The sequence below is a fragment of the Phyllobates terribilis genome, unplaced genomic scaffold (assembly GCF_046119375.1).
Source record: "Phyllobates terribilis strain yellow unplaced genomic scaffold, ASM4611937v1 Scaffold_2__4_contigs__length_985480577, whole genome shotgun sequence".
Lineage (NCBI taxonomy): Eukaryota > Metazoa > Chordata > Amphibia > Anura > Dendrobatidae > Phyllobates > Phyllobates terribilis.
The window spans coordinates 723,420,577-723,446,051 of NW_027362762.1; the positions used below are offsets into that span (position 1 = coordinate 723,420,577).

At 42.4% G+C, this 25,475-nt stretch overlaps 1 protein-coding gene across 1 annotated transcript in view; it reads left to right on the forward strand.

Annotated features, from left to right (window-relative positions):
* Positions 1–25,475, forward strand: part of ST7L (suppression of tumorigenicity 7 like) — a 196,750-nt gene that overhangs the window by 131,078 nt on the left and 40,197 nt on the right. Inside the window, exons 12-13 of the mRNA XM_073667182.1 lie at positions 814–964; positions 3,134–3,226. Coding sequence (XP_073523283.1) covers positions 814–964; positions 3,134–3,226 — 244 coding nt within the window. The remainder of the gene's footprint in view (positions 1–813; positions 965–3,133; positions 3,227–25,475) is intronic.

Consider the following 25,475-nt stretch of genomic DNA (forward strand, 5'->3'; position numbering starts at 1 on the left):
TACGAAATTGCAGCTCAGCCCTTTCTACTTGAATGCAATACCCCATAAAGCCAATGGACAGGTGTAGCACTGTATTTTAGCCATGAAATAATAATGTTATTCCAAAAATGGGTTCAATCCTTATAGTATGGCCATGTTAACTTCCCAGAATGCATTTCTTTCTGGTGATAAAATCCAGTTCTGAATGGCAGATAGATTTAGCTAAAGAAGAAATATAGGCTATACCACTGGATAACTAGTGACCTTTTCCATCCATGATCCTGGAAAAGGTGGGTGACAACCGCTGTAAGAGCTGTAACAGCAGCTGCATTGTTTGTACCCACCTTTCCGAAGGATTGATCTAACAAGGTTCTAATCAGGCGGTAACTCAAAAACAGGGGATTTTCATCTTACAGGAAACATTCACATAAAGGGGAATTCTGTATTTTTCATTCCGAAAGCTGGATTAAATGAGTTCACTCAGATCTTGGGAGCTGGAAAAAGGAAAGGAATAGAAAAATTCCCCAAAACTCCACATGAAAAAAAACAGCCTTAGTAACCATTCCTGAGACCAACAGCCATCATGTTTAATAGTGTATTTCAACTGTTTTGGTCACTATACTTATTAGATTATTGTTGACTGATCCGCAAAATAATGTCAGAATTGGTTGACCATCTAATATGTATGGGGTTTTTCTTCGGAAGAAAAAGTCAGAGGAGAGCAAAATCATCAAACTGTTGGTTTTCAACATGTCCAATCCTTTTGTTCAGAGATAAGCCATTTTTTGCTGACCTGGTGATCTAATGTTTTATTTTTGTGCTTTGCTGTTCCAGTACCTGTTAGAAATGAAGAGCTTGATTATGCCACCAGAACACATACTGAAGCGCGGAGACAGTGAAGCTGTGGCATATGCCTTTTTTCACCTCCAGCACTGGAAACGGGTGGAAGGAGCACTGAACTTACTTCACTGCACATGGGAGGGCAGTAAGTATGTCTGCCTTCTATACTGTACCCTTTGTTGCTTCACTACATAGGTTTGTAACCTGCCCATTGTAATTAAATTGTCAGCACCATTGGAATGCTCTGCTGCCTGTATTAGTTTCAAAGGGAGCCCCTAGCACTTGTGTTATTGTTTGAAGTGGGAATACTAATTTAGTTATCTCAATGCTCCATTCACAAGACATCAAAGAGGGCGGCTTATCTATATCAGCCCCACTGGGATCTTTGTAATGAAGATGTGTTTTCAAAATTAGACATACATGTAGCCTTTTATCTCTTGTTTGCACAAGAAAATATGGTTTTCATACTTGTGTCATTTCACAATGCAAATGCCGTGACATTTCAATTACGCTGTTAGTTTAAAAGCTGCTATAATCAGAAAGTGGCTTATTTTGTACGAAATTTTTCTAAAATAAAAAGGCTGCTTTTCTTATTTTATTTTCCATGACTATTTATATAAATTGCGCAGTAATCATTTTTATCACTAGAACACACAGTCGGCTATCAACTTGTCTTTATCCCTGTTTAGAGCTGTACTATGGAATCTGAATGTGTGCCATACTGCTTGAGACTAGATGGGCAGGGCAAGATGGGCAGGGCAAGATGGGCAGGACAAGATGGGCAGGACAAGATGGGCAGGACAAGATGGGCAGGGCAAGATGGGCAGGGCAAGATGGGCAGGGCAAGATGGGCAGGAGAGATTGTATATATGCACACATGCTGCTGTTTTTAACTGTGGGTCAGAGGGAGACTTTAGTAACCTGCGCACTCTGCCATTTACTAGCTATGCTTGTGAGTGCTGTTATTTGCAAGGATCACAAAGTCGTTTGATACTGTGCGATCTTGTGTGCAGCGAGTGGGGGCGCTGCAGTCAGGGGAGAGAGAGGTGAGAGTGCCACACTGACAATGTGTACGTGTACGTGTGCTTGTTCTGCTTCTGAAGTGTTAGTGTGGTCGAGCAGAGTCGGGGATTCAATTCTGACAGCACTCAATGTTGGCAAGTGAGCGCTGTCAATCAAGTTAAGGCAAAGTGATCTGTATGTTGATTGATGGGGCGAAATTGGGCACTGAGGAACCCACTTTTCCATATGAAATAAAACCACTTTCCTTTCCAACTGAAGAAGCAAAATTTATAATACACGTATGCTTTTTATGAGGATAAGTTTTAGTAGTTTAATCACATTTTCGGGGTGACAGAATCCCTTTAATTATGTTTGCAGTTTACATTCTGAAATCTGGTGGCAGATCAGCTTTAATGTACATGAATTAGTTTATTAGGTGTTAGAATGAACATCATGTATGATTGTGGGACTTAGTCCAGGCTAGAAATTGTTTATTTAGCTGCTAAAAGGAAACCCTGCATCTGCATGTAAACACTGTTAAAAATATATGCTAATGCTGATCAACCACTTTAGTTTTTAAAGCAATCCTGCCATATCCAGACATAGGGTTAATCTGCACCTAAACAGTTTCAAAATCATGCCTGCCTGCTTTACAGGAGCAGCAGCTACAGGGAGAAAATTAACTTATATCCTCTCTGCAGCTGATCGCCTTCAGTAATAGGAGCTGTACAGGGAGCGATTACAGTCATTGTTCACAATACTGTGAGCGCGGCTGTGATCACTCCCCAGCACATTGATTGACAGCCTGCTCGGCACACATGCTGCACACACACACACGGTAGAGAAGGCTGTCAATCAATGTGCTGGGGAGTGATTACACCGTACCATTGTATAGGGATCAATGCCTATAACCACTCCCTGCGCCATCCCGATGACTGGAAGCTAGCGGCTGCAGGTATGCTATAACTACTTTTTATCCCTGCAACCGCTGCTGTAATAAGGCAGGCACAATTTTAACAACATTTACCTGCAGATTAACCATATATATGTGTAGGTACACACGACAGGTGCCATTTAAACTACTGAATACAGAATGTAAATATTCATTGATTGATGTCATGTGTCCCCACTGGAGCAGCTCCTACGTCACCTCTTTTGACTTAAACATCTTTGTCCTGTATATTATGATGATTTGGTTTTGCGGGCTGTGGGTTTTGTCAGACTAGATAATGAGGTTGTGACTATAAATGATAACAAGATTGAGTAATAACCTGTATGTCCTTGTAAACCAGTCTATTTTATTTTACTTCAGCTTTTAGGATTCTACCATATCCCTTAGAAAAAGGTCATCTTTTTTATCCTTATCCGGGGTGTACAGAAAATGCTGACAGAGAGCTGTTACCAGGTAAGATATCGAATTGATTATATGAAACGAGTGTTTTCCTCCGATCCCTACTCTTTCGTGTATTAAGGATGTTACCATATATATAACAGTAAAGCTAAAACTAGGATGATACTTTGTACCTACATTGAATAGGAGGCAGCTGGATATAAGACATTAGAAAAACTATACAGACATCCCTCCATGAAAATTACCATCTGCACCAATACCGGAACGCAGGCTCTAGGTTAGTAATCCTCAGACTGAGATACATTGCAGATTTCAGCCCGACTGGCCGACCATCTAATGTTTAAAGGTCTGTTTGCACTAAATGACTGGCGGCACTAAACGACCATTAATCTGTAATTATTTACCGATCGGCGGTCATTTAATAGCCTGTTTACACAGGTAGACCGCACTTAACAATACTCACTGAATGATCTTGAATAAGTTGTTCAGTGCTCATAGGCGGTCATTGTTCTCGACAGTGCGGGTCCAGTTTACAAAGGATGATTTGCTGTGCAGCACAAAAGATCCTTTCACCCGACGAGCGAGTGTTTTGCTCATTCATTGGGTGATCAGCACCTTGGTTATACTGCAAAATGATTGTGAAATTAGAGCTCCTAGTTTCCTGCAGTTTAAATGTACCATCAGGCCTCATTCAGACATCCGTGTTGCACTTACATATTCTATGTAGGCGATGGAGCGACGAAGCGCAGAGCAGCGCTCGGTCATTTTGTTCTGATGGGAGATCAGCGTGAGAAAAAAGGCCAAGTTCACTAAGACTGCACTAATGTGCTGTAAACTTTGATAAATTTGCTGGGCGGGCTTCTCCATACCCCATCCTGCCCAAGATCTGCCTATTTAGCAGAATTGGCAGAAATTTGTATAAAAGTGCCAAAAGTCACAATTTTTATTGTGCAATCCTGCATTTTTCAAGGTGTTTTACGCCAGTAAACTGGTACCTTGCTTAATTGGGCCAAGGTGTCTACCAACCACTTTATCCTCGTTTCCCTACTCAAAATATATGTACACTTGGCCAAGAGTGCATGTGTATGGCTCATATAGTGTAAGCTTGCGAGCAGGGCCCTCACTCCTCTTGATATGTGTTGAATTTTGCTTCTTTTTAATGTCTGATATTGTCTGTACATGTCCTCTTTGAATTGTAACATGCTGTGGAGTATGTTGGTGCTGTAGAAATGATAATTATTATGGGAGGCATAGCTGCCAGAGGTCAGCAGATAGATATCTAAAGTGTAGGGGCAGACTAAAGGTACATTTATACTTCTCTTTTCCCAATAATCTTGCAGTGTAAGCAGACTGCCGATCAACCGATAGATTAGCAAAATGCTTGTTCATCGGGTGATATGATCTTTTGTGCTGCACAAAAATTCATCTTGGTCGGCAGCCCATCATCCAGAGATGATGGGTGCTAGCCTATGGGCACTGAACGATTTTTTACAGATCGTTAAGCGTGGTCGGTTATGTTAATAGGGTATTGAAGGGAATCTGTCAGCACTTTTTTGGTATTTAATCTAAAAGCATAATAATATAGGGCACAAGAGCCTGATTACAGGGATGTGTCACTTATTAGACTGTGTTGTAGTTTCAATACAATCAGTACTTTGTCAGCCGGAGACTACACCAAGCAGTCGTGTAAGTGATACATCCCGGAATCAGGCTTTCTTGACCTATGTTATGCTGCTCTCAAATTATATAGCAAAAATCTGCTGATAGATTGCCTTTAAATGACCACTGATCAGTAAATATTTACCGAATGGTGGTCATTTAATGCAGTAAATCGGCTCATGTAAGCCAATCTTAAAGGAAAATTGTCACCAGGTTTTTGCTATGTAATCTGAAGACAGCAGCAGATAGAGGCTGAAACACAGAATTCAGGGATCTGTCACTTGTCAAAGTGTGTGGTGTTGTTTACTAACTGTGAAGGCTTTATCACTAAGAAATTAACATTGCTGAACTAGTCCTGCAACGCCCCCTCCTGTGATAAGCAGCTCACGGTCTATGGACTTTGTACACAGAGAGCCTGGTGTGGGGGCGGGGCTAGCTTTCTCAGCTCTGCTTCATCCTAAATCTAAAAGCTCTAATCGCTTCAGAACTTCTGCACCTAGTAATCTAATTGATACATCGTTGGAAACAGCTTCTCTTTGCCTATATCAGGCTGCTCTCAGATGAGATAGCAAAAACCTGGTGACAGATTCCCTTTAAGGGCTGTTTCAGATGTCCATGATAATCGGTCCGATGTCTGATCCCAATGCACGGGCTGGCCGCACATCTGATCCCACTGTGATAGCTACATATATTTCTATGAAGCTGTCGCAATCTGGTCAGGAGATATGTGGTCAGCTCTTGCACTGCGATCAGACATCAGACCGATTATTTCGGACATCTGAAACAGCCGTAACGTTCAATCTCTAGGTGTGTGCTTCCAAACAGGTCGATATGATATATTCCCTTGCTAATAGAATATATTTAGCTATTGTGAATTTGTCCTAGCGACTGAGTTTCTTTTATTTGCCTTGTAGTACCACTGTGCTGGACTTGCCAGCAGCTCACCCTGGTAATAACAACGGATAGGGGTTAGAGGGACCCCAAAGCTTCACTTTCTGGATGGGAAGTTGCTGCCGGAAAGCATTCATTTCCTAGTGAACAAATACTTTAAATTCATTGCATTACCAGACTTTCTAATTATAATTGTTTCTGCTTCTCAATAGTAAAAAAAAAAAATTAAAGTGTAAAAATAACTTTTTCCTTAAAAGCCGGTAATAAGCAGTTTCAATGGCAATTTCCCCATGTAAGCATGTAATTTGACAATTGGTTGTGAAACCCACAGCTCTCCTGCCCATTACAGCGCTGAGTTGCTCAAGTGTTCTCACGGGGCACATCTGTCTTCAGTAACCAAACATTTTCAACTTGTTTGCATTAAAACATGTTCACAGTCAGATTTATTTTAAACATACAATTGACCAAACCAGGGGATGAAGTTTTTTTTCTTTATAAATAAATGTTTTCACGCTTTGCTCTGAGGACAAATGAAAAACAGATCTGCAGCCATTTTTTGTAATTTATTTTTAGGAGTAAATTCTTGTATATTTTCTATGGCTCTGTTTTTTATGCTCGACTTACTCTGTGTGCATTTTGGATACGCATTCACTTGTTTTAAATGGTAAAGTAAACGGTTAATATTCTCCTGCGGTAATAACAATGAATGGAATCTCGTAGAACTTTATAGCAATTACATTTATGATACAACGCTGTGTAAAGGCAAACATTACTAGCATGAAATATGGACGCTTTATTTGTCTAGGTAGGATTTACTTTAAAGCCCTGAATGCACGTCTGCTTGCCATTTATATCTAGCTGGGCTATTCCTTATTTTTGAAAACTAGTGAAGGTAAAAAGAGAAGCATAGTAACCAGCGTTATTTGTTCTCTTACTTTTCCACCCGCACCGGAAAGATTAAACCAAACTATAAAATATCATACAAGTTGTCCCATATAAAACAAAGCCTTAAAAAGCCGCACCCGTGAAAAAATAAAAAAGTTATGGCTGCTGAAAAGTGGAGAGGCAAAAAACAAAAAAAAAGGGGTTGGGTGGCAGTTATTAAGACCCTTCTGGCTTAGTCATTAGGGAACAAATACTATGGACATTATTGTCATTGATAAATTGATTAGGTAGTGATTAACTTGAGTTACAAAAATTACCATATACTAAGTTCAATCTCCATTTCTTCATTCATTTTTGACCCCCTGATATGCAGTTTGTAGCCTGCTAGTTTCAGACTTTAACTTGTGAGAGTATCCCTCTCAGTAATACATGGTGGATGTGAGGTCTGTGTGCCCAGGGTGCTGCTGTTTTCACTGGCTCTTGTATCAGCACAGCTTCATTTCTGCAGTGATTTCCTGTTCATTTGCTCTTACTATAGCCTATTTTTTCTTTCATTCCTCAGAATGTAGATGTTTTCCCCTATCCACAATTTGATCTGTGTATAACCATCTCCCCTTTTTTGACTCCATCTCTAACACGGAAATAGTGTTAACCACTTTGTGCCAGAGCCTGTTTTTGCCTTCCTGACCGGGCCAATTTTTTCAATTCCGATCACTGTCACTTTATGAGGTAATTACTCTGGAACGCTTCAACGGATCCCCCTGATTCTGAGATTGTTTTTTCGTGACATATTGTACTTTATGATTGTGGTAAAACTTCTTCGATATCACTTGCATTTATTTGTGAAAAAATCGGAAATTTGGCGAAAATTTTGCAATTTTAAAACTTTGAATTTTCATGCCCTTAAATCAGAGAGATATGTCACACAAAATAGTTAATAAATAACATTTCCCACATGTCTACTTTACATCAGCACAATTTTAGAACCAAAATTTTTTTTTTGTTAGGAAGCTGTAAGGGTTAAAAGTTGACCAGCGATTTCTCATTTTTCCAACAAAATTTACAAAAACATTTTTTTAGGGACCACATCTTATTTGAAGTGACTTTGAGGGGCCTTTATGACAGAGAATACCCAAAAGTGACACCATTCTAAAAACTGCACCCCTCAAGGTGCTCAAAACCACATTCAAGAAGTTTATTAACCCTTCAGGTGTTTCACGGGAATTTTTGGAATGTGGAAGAAAACAATGAACATTTAACTTTTTTTCACAAAAATGTTACTTTAGACCCAATTTTTTTATTTTCACAAGGGTAACAGGAAAAAATGGAATATGCAATTTGTAGTGCAATTTCTCATGAGCGCGCTGATACCCAATATGTGAGGGAAAACCACTGTTTGGGCGCACTGCAGGGTTCGGAAGGGAAGGAGCGCCATTAGACTTTTTGAATGTAAAATTTGTTTGAATAATTAGCAGACGCCATGTTGTGTTTAGAGAGCCCCTGATGTTCCTAAACAGTGGAAACCCCCACAAGTGACACCATTTTGGAAACTAGACCCCTTAGGGAATTTATCTAGATGTGTGGGAAAACCACTGCTTTGGTGTACGGCAGGGTTCGGAAGAGAAAGAAGCGCTTTGTTGGCTGGGATAGGTTGCAGACACCATGTCACATTTGAAGAGTCGCTGACATGCCGAAACAGCTGAAACCCCCACAAGTGACCCCATTTTGTAAACTACACCTCTCAAGGAATTCATCTAGGGAAGTTGTGAGTATTTTTTAATTTTTAAACTTATACCATTGGGCAGTGAAGAAAGCATAATTATATTTTTACCACAAAAAATGTTTTACCCTCAGATTTTACATTTTCACACAGGGCAATGGGTAAAAATGCCGAAATGTGTCACACAATTTCTTCTAAAAGTGGCAATATCCCATATGTGGCTGTATCGTACCGCTCAGCCATACGGCGAGATCTGGGAGGGACGGAGCGCTATTTGACAATTGGAGAACAAATTATTGTAGAATAGGCATTTGGATTTGGGAGCACAAAATTTTTTGAATTTCTTTTGGGGGTCAAGGGCCATTTCGCTTTTCCAGAGCCTTTCTGCTACCAGTAACTTGGAAGTCCCTTATATTTTTAACAGATGACGGACCTGAGTGGGGACTAGCTTTTTTTCGAGGACTGAGTTGAAGCTTTTATTGGGAACATTTTATGTAACATTTATCCGGCGCTCTAGGCTGAGCACTTACATCGGGGTTTCCATCTAAATTTCCAAGTGATGTAATTCAGATGAAACCCCTGCGGGATCCATTCACTGTAATGAGGCAGCAGAGTTACTCTGGACTCCGTCTGGCCTCTGTTTAGTGGTGTCCTTTTTTTCAGAAGTGCACAAAACCGCACTTTTATGCACGCCTAAAAAAACTGACACTGTGGGATCACAGGCCAGACGGCATCCACAGTGGCTTGTATCTGCCTATCCAATCAGGTCCCGATGATGTCCCCTGTCAGAGCTATCGCTCTGCACCGGAACCGCAGCGCTTGCAGGACCCTGAGGGTCTTGAGCGCTGCGGGACCACCCACCGTTTTTAAACGTCGGCGCTGCACAGGGCCCAGGCAGCGCCGACGTTTATGTACAGTGAGCGGTCCTGAACCGGTTAAAGCAGCACTCCCATTAAAGTTTTTATCCTCTTAATATATTGCAATCATCATATCATATAGCACTGTGTACTTACAATTGCTTATTTTTCCCTTCTACCCAGTTAATTCTTCTGTTTTCTATTAGGTCTATGACCTTTTGTGATTAAAAACTGACCAGCTGAATCCTTCTAAGCTCTGTATAGAAAAAGGAGGTCAATTTTCCATGTATGAGTCACGAGTCACTGCAAAACCCCTGGCAGGGGATAGGAGGGAGCAGCTGGGTCAGAAGTTGAAGAGGGGAATGATTAATGCAGGGACAAGAGACTTCCTGTTTCTACATAGAAGCAGAGAAAAGAGAACAATTAGCTGGGTAGAAAGGCAAAATGAGCAATTGTAAGTACACAGTGCTATATAATATGATGACTGCAATATATTAAGAGGATTAAAACTTTGATGGGAGGAGGAGTGCTTTTTTTAGAGCCATCAGAGCTTTGACTGATTTGTTATGAACATTTACCTAGTTGTGAAAATTCTACTAGATAAATGCCTTACACACTGTAGCAGCAAAATGGTAGAGCATTTTTAATGAAGGCTAAATAGAAAGTTGCTTCATTTTCATCAGAAGCAAATTTACAATAAAAATGTATATGGTAAGGAAGGTGTACATGTCCTTTACGCTTTCTACATACATACAATCCACTCTCAGATCGCTTTGGAATATTTGGGTCGGATTTGTTTGGGTTAGTTCGTTTTCTATTTCTTTTTTAGATTATAGTAGCATAAAGACATATTATGTAGTAACATTGTAGCTTTTGCATTTTCCTTAAAGGGAACCTGTCATGTAAAAAAAAACAAAAAAAAACGCTATTAACCTGCAGATATGGAGTTCATTTTAGATTAAGAGCATTCTGAATGGGTAGGAAACAAAAGCTTGGCACTGTCAAAAAGTAAAGGACTTTAAAAACTACAGGACTCACCGTCTGGCTGGCGGATCTACGGTGTTCTACTTGTAATTGTAAGTACTATTAGTCCATATAATCTAGAAAAGTGGCACTCTCCATCCATAAAATACTTTAATTATAAATCACTGTTATAATCACATAGCTGTGGGATTAGCAGGATGCGTGAAGATGACGTCCGTTTCGCACTGCAACAGGTGCTTCTGAGGATCTAATGCTGAGCTGGCTGTCAGTCAGTGCGGGGGGCGCGGTTACAGCTGCTGCTCACTATGCACTGAGTGGTGACTGAAGCTGGGCTGTCCGAACCCCTATGTCTGAAAGCCCGAGGCTGCCGGTAGGAATAAAGTTAATTTTTTCCTGGCAGTGGGGCTCTCAGCGGCCACAGGGCTTTAGAACGCTCTTAACCTGCAGATTAACCCCATATCTGCAGGTTAATGGCTTTCTGTTACATAACAGGTTCCCTTTAAAGATTTAAGGGATTTATACACATGGCTGCACTGGTCGACCACCTTATGTTGATGATGTTCTTTCTATCTACTGACTCCATATTACTGGGGAAAGAAGAGTTAGTACAGTTCACACACTGACTATGGACAGTTTTCCCCATGATTGCATAGTGTGATTTGCTTTCCGGTTGCATAGTCAGGTCATGTCACCAATCACGACACATCAGTTGATTTGCCACTGATCATCTCATCACAATGTCACAAAGATAACAAGAAGCTGTGAGGGACCCCGATGACCTGATAAGTCAGCAAAATGTTAGCATTCTTAAAATATCTGTATTATACTTTGAATGTTTTCAGAATTAAAAAAAAAAAATTCATTTCAAATATTTCAGTTTTAATTAATTTTTTCATTAGATGAAAGACATGCATTTAGTTGCATTCATCTCAGAGCGGACTCATTTGGAGTACTGATGCTGGCACTGAAAGGCTCTGCACCTGTCTCTATATCTGAGCGTTCTGCTTATCACAGCAATTTCCTGTAGCAGGTTTGCTTGTCCCTAGAGTTAGTGAGCTTAGCCCGCCTTCCAGTCACATTACTGTGGCTGGTGTAACCCGCAGCACTATCTCCTTACAATAAACCAACCCTCACTACCCAGTATTCTGTAATAACAGAATTGGATTTGCTTCCACAAGGATGCTGTATGTATGGCTGGGGAGGGGAGCCATTGTGAGAGCAGGGCTCTTCTGTAAGATAGATACCCTAACTATACAGGGGCAATGAGGAGCTGTCAATCCTGTAGCAGGAGGTTGTTCTGAAAAGCTGGATACTCAGGGTGCTGACCCTTTCACTGCCAGCAGCAGTACTGCAAAGGAGTACTTTCTAATATCTGTGCACCTCAAAGCAGGAAAATAGACTGCAGAAAGCAAGGGTTTGGAATCCACTTACATGCAATTTTTTACAGGAATGAATATAAATTCCCTAATAAAGTAATTAGCAAACTTTATTTAAAAAGGTTGTCCACTACTTTCTCATTGATGACCTATCCTTATGTTCGGTCATCAATGTCTGATCGGTGAGGGTCCGACACTTGGCACCCCTGCCGATCAGCTGTTCTCGGTGTTCTTCTAATAGTGGCTGCGGCAGGGTACTATACATCCGCCTCCTATAGATTTGAATAGGAGGCGGATGTATCGTGGCCACTATCAGAATATGGAGCTGCTCCACTATTGAGCATTTCCGGCTGACACCAATAACAGCTGAATGACTGTGGTGCCGAGTGTCGGACCCCGACCAATCAAACATTGATGACCTATCCTATGGATAGGTCGTCAATGATAACATTGTGGACCACTTCATTAAGAAAAAAATAGGAAATGAAAGTTCAGTTTCTTTTAAATACACTGGAAGTGTCTCCTGTCTAATACAGGTAGTTAAATTCCGTAGTTTGTCTATAGAAAAGGTATTTATTTTGCCAGTCCCATCTATAGGTCCTCACACATAATATATTTAATGTCAATGATGTTTAAGCATATAACTGTGCTTCTTTTATGAAGGGTCTTTGTTATCCCTGCCTGACCTAAATACATGTGTACACGTTTCACGCACACCTGTTTTATATATTTGGCACTAGATACAAAATGAGGCTTACCAAAAATTCCCAGACCTTATGACACCTGCAAAAGTTTGTGCTTGGTACAGCAAATAAGAAAAGCAAAATTGTTTTATTAGGTCACCCACTAAGATCGTATAAGAAATGCTAGTTTTATTAATTGTGTCTCATATTAATTTCCTGCTTACCTAAATATATAACTTTCTAAAACACAATTTTTATTTGGATAATCTTTTATATAACCACCAAGCATAGGTTCTTCCACGTATAAAATGTTGACATTTTAGCATCTCAAAGTCATGTATACCTAGTGTATATACAGCGGCATGTAAAAGTTTGGGCACCCCTGGTCAAAATTTCTGTTATTGTGAACAGTTAAGCAAATTGAAGATGAAATGCTCTCTAAAAGGCCTAAAGTTAAAGATGACACATTTCTTCTGTATTTTAGGCAAATAAAATAATATATATATATACAGTACAGACCAAAAGTTTGGACATGTGTGACGCTCGCAGCCCTGCCCTGAGAGATGGGGGTACTCGGAGCCGGGTCAGATGTTTGGTGGGTTGTAGCCGTGGCCTGGACCCGTTCCGTGCCCAGGGCCGTCACATTTAAAAGGGTGTAATGGGCTTTCAGAGTTGGTGTTAATCAAGTGGTTGTATTGACTACGCCACCTGTGGTGTCTGGTGATTCCCCACCAGCGCTGCGTTCAGTCCTCTGAGGCGGGATGTAGTGGCAGCCGGAGATGATACTACTCCCCACAGGCGGAGCAGGGCCTCAGGGCAGAGAGAACAGGAGGATGGGAGTCGTAGTGGGAGATATGGTGCGGTGCGGTGCCGCGTTGCAATAAGAAACCGGAGGCCATAGGGGTAGTCTTCCAAGCTTTACTCACGGTAGAATGGACAGCTGCAAGGCTTCTCCCTGCTCCTCACGGCGCAATGCGGCCACCAGGACCGGGGGTCCGACAACCTCCGGGTAGTTCAGGTGCTTTGGTCAGGACCCCGCACCAGAGTGTTCCGAGACTTTCCCACTAGGTCCTCTCCTGTCCGTTTGTGGTGCGTGTGCTAAGGCCGGGTCTCCCTCTGGACTATGCACAGAACAAGGGTACGGGTGGCGACTCCGCTCCGTCCGTTACCCGGTGGGAACCACTGAGCCTCCGGGCTTCTCCGACTGAGACATAGAGTAACAAAGTCAGATATCGGGGGCCGGTACTCCTCTTGCAGCAGGAATCCCTCTGACTAGGCCAGAATAGCGAGGACAGGTGGCATATACCGCTCCGTCTGCATCCCCCTGAGATCCTTTTGCCTGCGGAGCTTTTACTCCTCCGCTCCCCTCCAGGCCTTCTTGGGTAGGGACCTTGACCGGGTAGAGACAGCCGTTAACTCTTGCCCGCTCCTCGACTCAAGGCCAGAGTACGAGGACCGTGTCCCCATCAACTGCAGGTTCACACAGAAAGCCACGTTCAGTGATGAAGATCACAATCAAAGACCATAAGCCCAAGATGGCTGTTTATTAAATATGAATTTTTGTTGTGTAACCTCTAAGTGTGTCCTCCACCCTTACCCACTACTAGGTTCCCCCTTACTTTTGTTCCCCCATCTCCTCTTATCCCGGCTGGGGCGGCACCCTGGTGCATATAAGCCCCCCTCATGTGGGAGAGTTGTGGTGTTGGATGCAGAGGTCCTGACAGTTGCACCATCCTTACCTCGAAGGAGAGATACCACACCTCATTAACCCCTTACTGACATCTGACGTACTAATACGCGTCTGTGCCCTGGGACTTAATACCCAGACCCGTATTAGTACGTCATGGTGATCGCGCGCGCACACAGGCTGTGCGGGCGCGATCGCCGCCGGGTGTCAGCTGATTGTCACAGCTGACACCCGGTACTATGTGCAGGGAGCGGTCCTGCACCGCTCCCAGCACATTAACCCCCGCGATGCTGCGATCGAAGTCGATCGCGGCATTGCGGGGGCAAGGGGAGGTGATCGGCGATACTCACCTCCTCTTCCGGCTTCCAGCGCAGTCTGCAAAGGCTTCCCGGGTGTTGCCATGACGACCCGATGTCGTCATGACAACATCCGGGTCACCAGAGAGCAGGAAGATTGCTTGGACATGCGCAGTGCATCTCCAAGCAATCTTCACACTGTGCACTTCTGACAGCCTTCATGGCATAGGGATAGTGCTCCATTCCTGTGCCATGCAGGCGATCAGAAAAAAAAAAAGTGAAAGTCCCAGAGTGGGACAAAGTAATAAAGTGTATAAACTGTGTGAAAGTGGAAAAAAAAAAAAAAAATGTGCAAAAATATTATAAAAAAATAAAAAAAATAATACACCAAAAATAAAAATATAATGTACCCATCAATAAATATTATTATAAAAAAAATTAAAAAAAAACAATAAAAGTACACATATTTGGTATTGCCGCGTCCGGAACAACCTGACCTATAAAACTGTCCCACTAATTAACCCCTTCAGTGAACACGGTAAAAAAAAAAAAAAAAAAACGAAGCAAAAAACAATGCTTTATCACCATACCGCCAAACAAAAAGTGGAATAACCCGCGATCAAAATGACGCATATAAATAAAAATGATACCGCTGAAAACGTCATCTCGTCCCGCAAAAAACAAGCCACCATACAGCGCCATCAGCCGAAAAATAAAAAAGTTATAGCTCTCAGAATAAAGCGATACTAAAAAATATTTTTTTCTATAAAATAGCTTTTATTGTGTATAAGCGCCAAAACATAGAAAAATGATACAAATGTGGTACCGCTGTAAACGTACTGACCCGAAGAATAAAGCTACCTCATCAATTTTACCACACGCGGAACAGAATAAAAAAAAAAAAAAAAAAACAATTCCTGAATTGTTGGTTTTTGTTTATTCTGCCTCCCAAAAATCGGAATAGAAAGCGATCAAAAAATGTCATGTGCCTGAAAATGGCACCAATAACAATGTCAAGTCATCCCGCAAAAAACGAGCCGTCACATGACTGTCTGCCAAAATCTTGAAAAATTATAGCTCTCAAAATATGGCGATGCAAAAATTAGATTTTACAAAAAATGCGTCTTTTAGTGTGTGACAGCTGTCAGTCATAAAAACCCCATATGATTCTGGCATTGCTGTAATCACACCGACCCGAAGAATAAAGTCGTCTAATCACTTATACCGCACAAGGAACGGCGTCAAAAATAAACTCTTGGGTTAGGATTGGGCTAGGGTTAGGGCTGGGTTTGGGGCTAGGGTTGTGCTGGGGCTAGGGTTGTGCTGGGGCTAGGGTTGCGCTGGGGCTAGGGTTGTGCTGGGGCTAGGGTTGTGCTGGGGCTAGGGTTGTGCTAGGGTTAGGGCTGGGGTTGGGATTTTTTTCAAAAGTAAGAAAAAAAGATGACGATATGGCGACTAGTGTTGAGAGCAAGTGCTCGCTACTTGAGTTTGCATCGGGTGCTCTGGTATGCATTGAGTATCGTGGGTATTTGAGTGACATGCTCGAGTCTCTGCCCCATATGCTTCGCGGCCAAAAAACTTTACGGGGATTGCCTGCCATGCACGAGCGATCCCCGCATGTTTTTTTTTGGGTGTCTAATAACCGTGAAACATGCGGAGCAGGGACTCGAGCATGTCACTCGAGCACACGCTGTACATGGTGCATACCTGAGTACCCGATGCAAACTCAAGTAGCGAGCACTTGCGCTCAAGAATAATGACAACTTATTCAATATGATGACCTAATGTAAACAAATAATGTGCCGTACCTCTGGGTTCAAAATGTTCACTATACACCTTAATAAAATCCTTGAGGGGTATAGTTTCCAAAATGGGGACACTTGTGGGGGAGCTCTACTGTTTAGGCACATCACGGGCTCTCCAAACGCGACATGGTGTCCACTAACAAATTGAATGGAAAATCGGCTCAAATTGTTAGCGGACGCCATGTTGCGTTTGGAGAGCCCCTGTGTGCCCAAACATTGGAGCTCCCCCACAAGTGACCCCATTTTGGAAACTAGACCCCCCAAGGCACCTATCTAGATGCATAGTGAGCACTTGGAACCCCCAGGTGCTTCACAAATTGATTCGTAAAAATGAAAAAGTGAAAAAAAAAACACTTTTTCATTTTTATGAATCAATTTGTGAAGCACCTGGGGTTCCAAGTGCTCACTATGAATCTAGATAGGTGCCTTGGGGGGTCTAGTTTCCAAAATGGGGTCAATTGTGGGGGAGCTCCAATGTTTGGGCACACAGGGACTCTCTAAATGCAACATGGTATCCGCTAACAAATTGAATGGAAAATCGGCTCAAATTGTTAGCGGACACCACATTGCGTTTGGAGAGCCCCTCTGTGCCCAAACTTTGGAGCTCCCCCACAAGTGACCCCATTTTGGAAACTAGACCCCCCAAGGCACCTTTCTAGATGCATAATGAGCACTTTGAACCCCCAGGTGCTTCACAAATTGATTCGTAAAAATGAAAAAGTGAAAAAAAAAATACTTTTTCATTTTTATGAATCAATTTGTGAAGCACCTGGGGTTCCAAGTGCTCACTATGAATCTAGATAGGTGCCTTGGGGGGTCTAGTTTCCAAAATGGGGTCAATTGTGGGGGAGCTCCAATGTTTGGGCACACAGGGACTCTCCAAATGCAACATGATATCCGCTAACAAATTGTTGGCTCAAATTGTTAGCGGATATCATGTTGCATTTGGGGAGTCCCTGTGTGCCCAAACATTGGAGCTCCCCCACAAGTGACCCCATTTTGGAAACTAGACCCCCCAAGGCACCTATCTAGATGCATAGTGAGCACTTGGAACCCCTAGGTGCTTCACAAATTGATTCATAAAAATGAAAAAGTGAAAAAAAAAACACTTTTTCATTTTTATGAATCAATTTGTGAAGCACCTGGGGTTCCAAGTGCTCACTATGAATCTAGATAGGTGCCTTGGGGGGTCTAGTTTCCAAAATGGGGTCACTTGTGGGGGAGCTCCAATGTTTGGGCACACAGGGACTCTCCAAATGCAACATGATATCCGCTAACAAATTGTTGGCTCAAATTGTTAGCGGATATCATGTTGCATTTGGAGAGTCCCTGTGTGCCCAAACATTGGAGCTCCCCCACAAGTGACCCCATTTTGGAAACTAGACCCCCCAAGGCACCTATCTAGATGCATAGTGAGCACTTGGAACCCCAGGTGCTTCACAAATTGATTCATAAAAATGAAAAAGTGTTTTTTTTTTTTCACTTTTTCATTGTTACGAATCAATTTGTGAAGCACCTGGGGGTTCCAAGTGCTCACTATGCATCTAGAAAGGTGCCTTGGGGAGTCTAGTTTCCAAAATGGGGTCACTTGTGGGGGAGCTCCAAAGTTTGGGCACAGAGGGGCTCTCCAAACGCAATGTGGCGTCCGCTAACAATTTGAGCCAATTTTCCATTCAATTTGTTAGCGGATACCATGTTGCATTTAGAGAGTCCCTGTGTGCCCAAACATTGGAGCTCCCCCACAAGTGACCCCATTTTGGAAACTAGACCCCCCAAGGCACTTATCTAGATGCATAGTGAGCACTTGGAACCCCTAGGTGCTTCACAAATTGATTCGTAAAAATGAAAAAGTGTTTTTTTTTTCACTTTTTCATTATTACGAATCAATTTGTGAAGCACCTGGGGGTTCAAAGTGCTCACTATGCATCTAGAAAGGTGCCTTGGGGGGTCTAGTTTCCAAAATGGGGTCACTTGTGGGGGAGCTCCAAAGTTTGGGCACAGAGGGGCTCTCCAAACGCAATGTGGTGTCCGCTAACAATTTGAGCCGATTTTCCATTCAATTTGTTAGCGGATACCATGTTGCATTTAGAGAGTCCCTGTGTGCCCAAACATTGGAGCTCCCCCACAAGTGACCCCATTTTGGAAACTAGACCCCCCAAGGCACCTATCTAGATGCATAGTGAGCAGTTGGAACCCCCAGGTGCTTCACAAATTGATTCATAAAAATGAAAAAGTGTTTTTTTTTTTCACTTTTTCATTGTTACGAATCAATTTGTGAAGCACCTGGGGGTTCCAAGTGCTCACTATGCATCTAGAAAGGTGCCTTGGGGGGTCTAGTTTCCAAAATGGGGTCACTTGTGGGGGAGCTCCAATGTTTGGGCACACAGCGGCTCTCCAAACGCAACATGGTGTCGCTAACAATTTGAGCCAATTTTGCGTTAAATTTGTTAGCGGACACCATGTTGCATTTAGAGAGCCGCTGTGTGCCCAAATATTGGAGCTCCCCCACAAGTGACCCCATTTTGGAAACTAGACCACCCAAGGCACCTATCTAGATGCATAGTGAGCACTTGGAACCCTCAGGTGCTTCACAAATTGATTCATAAAAATGAAAAAGTATTTTTTTTTTCACTTTTTCATTGTTACGAATCAATTTGTGAAGCACCTGGGGGTTCCAAGTGCTCACGATGCATCTAGATAGGTGCCTTGGGGGGTCTAGTTTCCAAAATGGGGTCACTTGTGGGGGAGCTCCAATGTTTGGGCACACAGGGACTCTCTAAATGCAACATGGTGTCCTCTAACAAATTTAACGGAAAATCGGCTCAAATTGTTAGTGACACCATGTTGCGTTTGGAGAGCCGCTGTGTCCCCAAACATTGGAGCTCCCCCACAAGTGACCCCATTTTGGAAACTAGACCCCCCAAGGAACCTATCTAGATGCATTGTGAGCACTTGGAACCCTCAGGTGCTTCACAAATTGATTCATAAAAATGAAAAAGTGTTTTTTTTTTTCACTTTTTCATTGTTACGAATCAATTTGTGAAGCACCTGGGGGTTCCAAGTGCTCACTATGCATCTAGAAAGGTGCCTTGGGGGGTCTAGTTTCCAAAATGGGGTCACTTGTGGGGGAGCTCCAAAGTTTGGGCACACATGGGCTCTCCAAACACAACATGGCGTCCGCTAATTATTCAAGCAAATTTTACAATCAAAAAGTCAAATGGCGCTCCTTCCCTTCCGAGCCCTGCCGTGCGCCTAAACAGTGTTTTTTCCCCAAATATTGGGTATCTGCGTGCCCAGGGGAAATTGCACAACAAATTTTGGGGTCCATTTTTTCTTGTTACCCCTGTGAAAATAAAAAAAATTGGGTCTAAAGTAACATTTTTGTGAAAAAAGTTAAATGTTCATTTTTTTCTTCCACATTCAAAAAATTCCTGTGAAGCACCTGAAGGGTTAATAAAGTTCTTGAATGTGGTTTTGAGCACCTTGAGGGGTGCAGTTTTTAGAATGGTGTCACTTTTGGGTATTTTCTGTCATACAGACCTCTCAAAGTGACTTCAAATGTGATGTGGTCCCTAAAAAAATGGTTTTGTAAATTTTGTTGGAAAAATGAGAAATCGCTGGTCAACTTTTAACCCTTATAGCTCCCTAGCAAAAAAAAATTTTGGTTACAAAATTGTGCTGATGTAAAGTAGACATGTGGGAAATGTTATTTATTAACTCTTTTGTGTGATATATCGCTCTGATTTCAGGGCTTAAAAATTCAAATTCTGAAAATTGCAAAATTTTCAAAATTTTCGCCAAATTTCCGTTTTTTTCACAAATAAACGCAAGTGATATCGAAGAAATTTTTCCACAATCATGAAGTACAATATGTCACGAAAAAACAGTCTCAGAATCAGGGGGATCCGTTGAAGCGTTCCAGAGTAATTACCTCATAAAGTGACAGTGGTCAGAATTGTAAAAATTGGCCCGGTCATTAACGTGCAAACCACCCGCGGGGCTTAAGGGGTTAAAGAGATGCAGTACCCCTGTGGCGACCGAACCCTCAGGGGCGCCACAGACACACCTTCTCATTTAAAGATTTTTCTCTATTTTCATGACTGTGAAAATTGTACGTCCACACTGAAGGCTACAAAACTATGAATTAACACATGTGGAATTATATACTTAGCAAAAAAGTGTGAAACAACTGAAAATATGTCTTATATTCTAGGTTCTTCAAAGTAGCCACCTTTTGCTTTGATGACTGCTTTGCACACTCTTGGCATTCTCTTGATGAGCTTCAAGAGTGAGTCATCGGAAATGGTCTTCCAACAATCTTGAAGGAGTTCTCAGGGATGCTTAGCACTTGTTGGCCCTTTTGCCTTCACTCTGCGGTCCAGCTCACCCCAAACCATCTCGATTGGGTTCAGGTCTGGTGACTGTGGAGGCCAGGTCATCTGGCGTTGCACCCCATCACTCTCCTTCTTAGTCAAATAGCCCTTACACAGCCTGGAGGTGTGTTTGGGGTCATTGTCCTGTTGAAAAATAAATGATGGTCCAACTAAACGCAAACCGGATGGAATAGCATGCCGCTGCAAGATGCTGTGGTAGCCATGCTGGTTCAGTATGCCTTCAATTTTGAATAAATCCCCAACAGTGTCACCAGCAAAGCACCTCCACACCATCACACCTCCTCCTCCATGCTTCACTGTGGGAACCAGGCATGTAGAGTCCTTCCGTTCACATTTTCTATGTCGCACAAAGACACGGTGGTTGGAACCAAAGATCTCAAATTTGGACTCATCAGACCAAAGCACAGATTTCCACTGGTCTAATGTCCATTCCTTGTGTTCTTTAGCCCAAACAAGTCTCTTCTGCTTGTTGCCTGTCCTTAGCAGTGGTTTCCTAGCAGCTATTTTACCATGAAGGCCTGCTGCACAAAGTCTCCTCTTAACAGTTGTTGTAGAGATGTGTCTGCTGCTAGAACTCTGTGTGGCATTGACCTGGTCTCTAATCTGAGCTGCTGTTAACCTGCGTTTTCTGAGGCTGGTGACTCGGATAAACTTATCCTCAGAAGCAGCGGTGACTCTTGGTCTTCCTTTCCTGGGGTGGTCCTCATGTGAGCCAGTTTCTTTGTAGCGCTTGATGGTTTTTGCAACTGCACTTGGGGACACTTTCAAAGTTTGCCCAATTTTTCGGACTGACTGACCTTAATTTCTTAAAGTAATGATGGCCACTCATTTTTCTTTACTTAGCTGCTTTTTTCTTGCCATAATACAAATTCTAACAGTCTATTCAGTAGGACTATCAGCTGTGTATCCACCTGACTTCTGCACAACACAACTGATGGTCCCAACCCCATTTATAAGGCAAGAAATCCCACTTATTGAACCTGACAGGGCACACCTGTGAAGTGAAAACCATTTCCGGTGACTACCTCTTGTAGCTCATCAAGAGAATGCCAAGAGTGTGCAAAGCAGTCATCAAAGCAAAAGGTGGCTACTTTGAAGAACCAAGAATATAAGACATATTTTCAGTTGTTCACACTTTTTTGTTAAGTATATAATTCCACATGTGTTAATTCATAGTTTTGATGCCTTCAGTGTGAATGTACAATTTTCAAAGTCATGAAAATACAGAAAAATCTTTAAATGAGAAGGTGTGTCCAAACTTTTGGTCTCTACTGTATATACACATATATATTAATCTTTTACATTTTAAAAATTACAAAAAGGAAAATGAGCCGATGCTTAAGTTTAGACACCCTTGGAGATTTGTGTGCTCAGATAACTTTGAACTTTGACCAAGGTTTCATACATTAATTAGCCTGTTAGGGTTATGACTTGTTCACTATCATCGTTAGGAAAGGCCAGGTGATGCAAATTTCCCAGCTTTATAAAAACCCAGCCTCCTCTAACCTTGTGCCAAAAAACGCCAGCCATGGGTTCTTCTAAGCAGTTGCCTAGCACTCTGAAAATGAAAGTGGTGGAGGTTCACAAAACAGGAGAAGGCTATAAGAAGGTAGCAAAGCGTTTTCAAGTTGCCCTTTTCTCAATTCGAAATGCAATTAAAAAATGGTGGTTAATAGGAACAGTGGAGGTCAAAATAGTGTTTGGAAGACCAAGCAAAATGTCAGTGAGAGGTGCTCGTATGATTCCTAGAGAGGCAAATCAGAACCCCCGCTTGACTGCAAAAGATCTTCAGAAAGATTTAGCAGACTGTGGAGTTGTGGTACATTGTTCTACTGTTCAGAGACACCTGCACAAATATGGCCTTCATGGAAGAGTTATCAGAAGAAAACCTTTCCTGCATCCCCACCATAAAATTCAGCGTCAGAAGTATGAAAAAGAACATCTAAACAAGTCTGATGCATTTTAGAATCAAGTCCTGTTGACTGGTAAGGTTAAAATAGTACCCTTTTGCCACAATTGTCAAAGGTTTGTGTGGAGAAAAAATGGCACAGAGTTTCAGGAAAAAAACATCTTGCCAACCATTAAGCATTGGGGGTGTATCAATCGTGCTTTGCAGTTGTGTTGTAGCCATTGGCACAGGGAACATTTCACTGGTAAAAGGAAGAATGGATTCAATGAAATTTCAACAAATTATTGATGCAAACATAACACCATCTGTAAAAAAACTGACATTGAAAAGAGGATATCATCAACAAATAAATAATGATCCTAAACACACATCAAAATCCACAATAGACTACCTCAAAAGGCGCAAGCTGAAGGTTTTACAATGGCCCTCAGTCCCCTAATCTGAACAAGGGGTACTGGGCAGTGTGGTCTTCACAAGACATCAGCCAGGAAGTTAAAGCTTGGGCGGAAATGGGTCTTCCAAATGGACAATGACCCAAAGCATACTGCCAAAATGGTAACAAAGTCAATGTTTTGGAGTGGCCATCACAGAGCTCTGATCTCAATCCTATTGAAAATGTATGGGCAAAGCTGAAAAGGCAGGTGCGAGCAAGACGACCTATAAACCTGGATCAGTTACACCAGTTTTGTCAGGAGGAATGGGCCCAAATTCCGACCAACTATTGTAAGAAGCTTGTGGAAGGATATCCCAAACGTATGACCCAAGTCATTCAGTTTAAGGGCAATGGTACCAATTACTAATGAAATGTATGTCAACTTTTGACTTTGCAGTAAGTAATAAAAATGCCTTAAAATATTCTCTCTCTCATTATTCTGGCATTTGGCAAATATTAAAAATTATGGTAATCCTAATTGCCCTAAAACGGGAAAGGTTTATTCTGATTTCATGACAGATATTGAGAAAAACATGCACATGTGTCTTTTTATATAGTGTATGTAGACTTTTGGTTTCAACTGCATGGATAATGAAACATGACAACTACATTATATATAACTGTATAGCTCGAGTTTGTGAAGAAGCTTATCAGCAGTAGAACGTAAGCATGGCCTTCATTTTTATGGCTAACAGGAGATTCTCCACATTACATTTTTATTGTAATTTGGTTCTTTGCTGTATAAAAAGTGTGAGGAATAAGTTTGGCCAAGCTTCCTTGACTTTCTCTACCTTGGGTTCCAAGTTCTGGCCTGGACTGAAGTCCTGAGTAATCTGAGATAGACTGGTCTCTAGCTATGTTCTGCCTGATTCCTAGGCTGTGTATTTCTATCAACCAAACTTTCAGACATGATTCATCTGTTAGGCGCTGTGGTGACAGCAGACAAGGGGAAACTCTTGGCTGCAGTCAGTAGAAACTTCATTCTCTCTCTATCTGTCTCACTTTCTCTCTCTGGCTGTGATATTTCTAAAAATACATCTAGGTGGATATCCTCCTTAATGGACCCCATACATCAATACATCATAAAGCATCTGATAGTCTGCAAATTCTGATAAGACACTTTTTCCCCAGTAAAATAAAATTTGAAGCAGCACAAAATAGACGTCTGAGCAGATCTAACTTATTAATGTGGTTTTCTCATCACAAGCAACCCCTGTTGAGGCCGTCTTCACACATCTCAGATTTAAGGTCAGTATGGACCGCAATTTTTGGACCAGTCGCAGGTTTTCTAACCTGAATTTAGTAGCTTCATATATGCCTATGAGGCTTTTGAGTTAATTCGGGCCAAGTATGGAAACCACTGTGGACAACTTTACTGGGGGAATCTTTTTATTCAGACAGAGGGAACTGTAGAGAGAATGTCATATTTTGTGATAACGTTTCAGATTACATGGATGGCTCGAATGGCAAAATGAAAGCCACTGTCTGCTCCTTCTTGGCTCGTAGAGGGTAGTACTGAATGGGGAACCTCCCTTTATAATGACCATATGTCCTAATAAAGACAACCTCGTTTAACCGGTTCCCGACCGCCCACTGTACATAAACGTCGGCGCTCCCTGGGCTCTGTGCAGCGCTGACGTTTAAAAACGGTGGGTGGTCCCGCAGCGCTCAGGACCCCCAGGGTCCTGCAAGAGCTGCGGTTCCGGTGCACAGCGATAGCTCTGACATGTGGCATCATGGGGACCTGATTGGATCAGGTCCCCATGATGTTAACCTGTTCCTATCTTCTAGATGCCGCGATCCATAGCGATCGCGGCATTTAAAAGATAGTGACAGCCGGTGGCCGGTGATCGGGACCCCCACATACCTTAGCAGCGAGGGGATCCCGGTGCTGTGACCTCTGACATCATCGAGACCTGATTGGCTCAGGTCTCGATGATGTCAGCGTCACACCAGCCAATCAGAGAGATCACTAGGGAAGTTTGTTTTAGCAACAAACTTTCTCCTCAGTGAGAATCTCAGTGAGAGAGCAGAGGAGAAACACTGTGACAAGAGCTGTCAGCCTTGCCACTGTAAAAGTGAAAAAAATAAAATAAAAAAGAAAGTAAGAGTTAGGTTAGGGTTAGTCAGTCCTGTCAGGTCAGTCAGTCCTGTCAGTTCAGTCAGTCCTGTCAGTTCAGTCAGTCCTGTCAGGTCAGTCAGTCCTGTCAGGTCAGTCAGTCCTGTCAGTCAGTCAGTCAGTCCTGTCAGGTCAGTCAGTCCGATCAGTCCAGTCCGGTCCGTACAGTCCAGTCCGGTCCGTTCAGTCCAGTCAAAAAATATAAAAATAAATAAAATGGCCCGTCAGACTTATACCGCAGAGGAGGTGTATGCCCTGCTATGTTCTGACAGTGATGACAGTGCAATGTCAGATGGAGATGTGGATTTTGAGGGCTTTAGTAGCGGCGACACTGAGAGCTCAGAAATGAGCAGTGATTCTGTTCCATTCTCAAGCCCAAGGACCAGTACAACAATAGGGGCAAATAGCGCTACTGGAGAAACGTCTCCAAATCAGGAAACACTGCCCAGTACAAGCGCTGTCCCTGCTACTAGTGAATTGGCGCACGCCAGTGTACAAGGGGCTTTGCCACATGATCTAGCATTTCCCAGATGGGAGGCTTCGGATTCGGCTGCTCCATTCAGCCCTGATTTCAACGCCATTCCTGGTATAAATGTGGAGGTGGA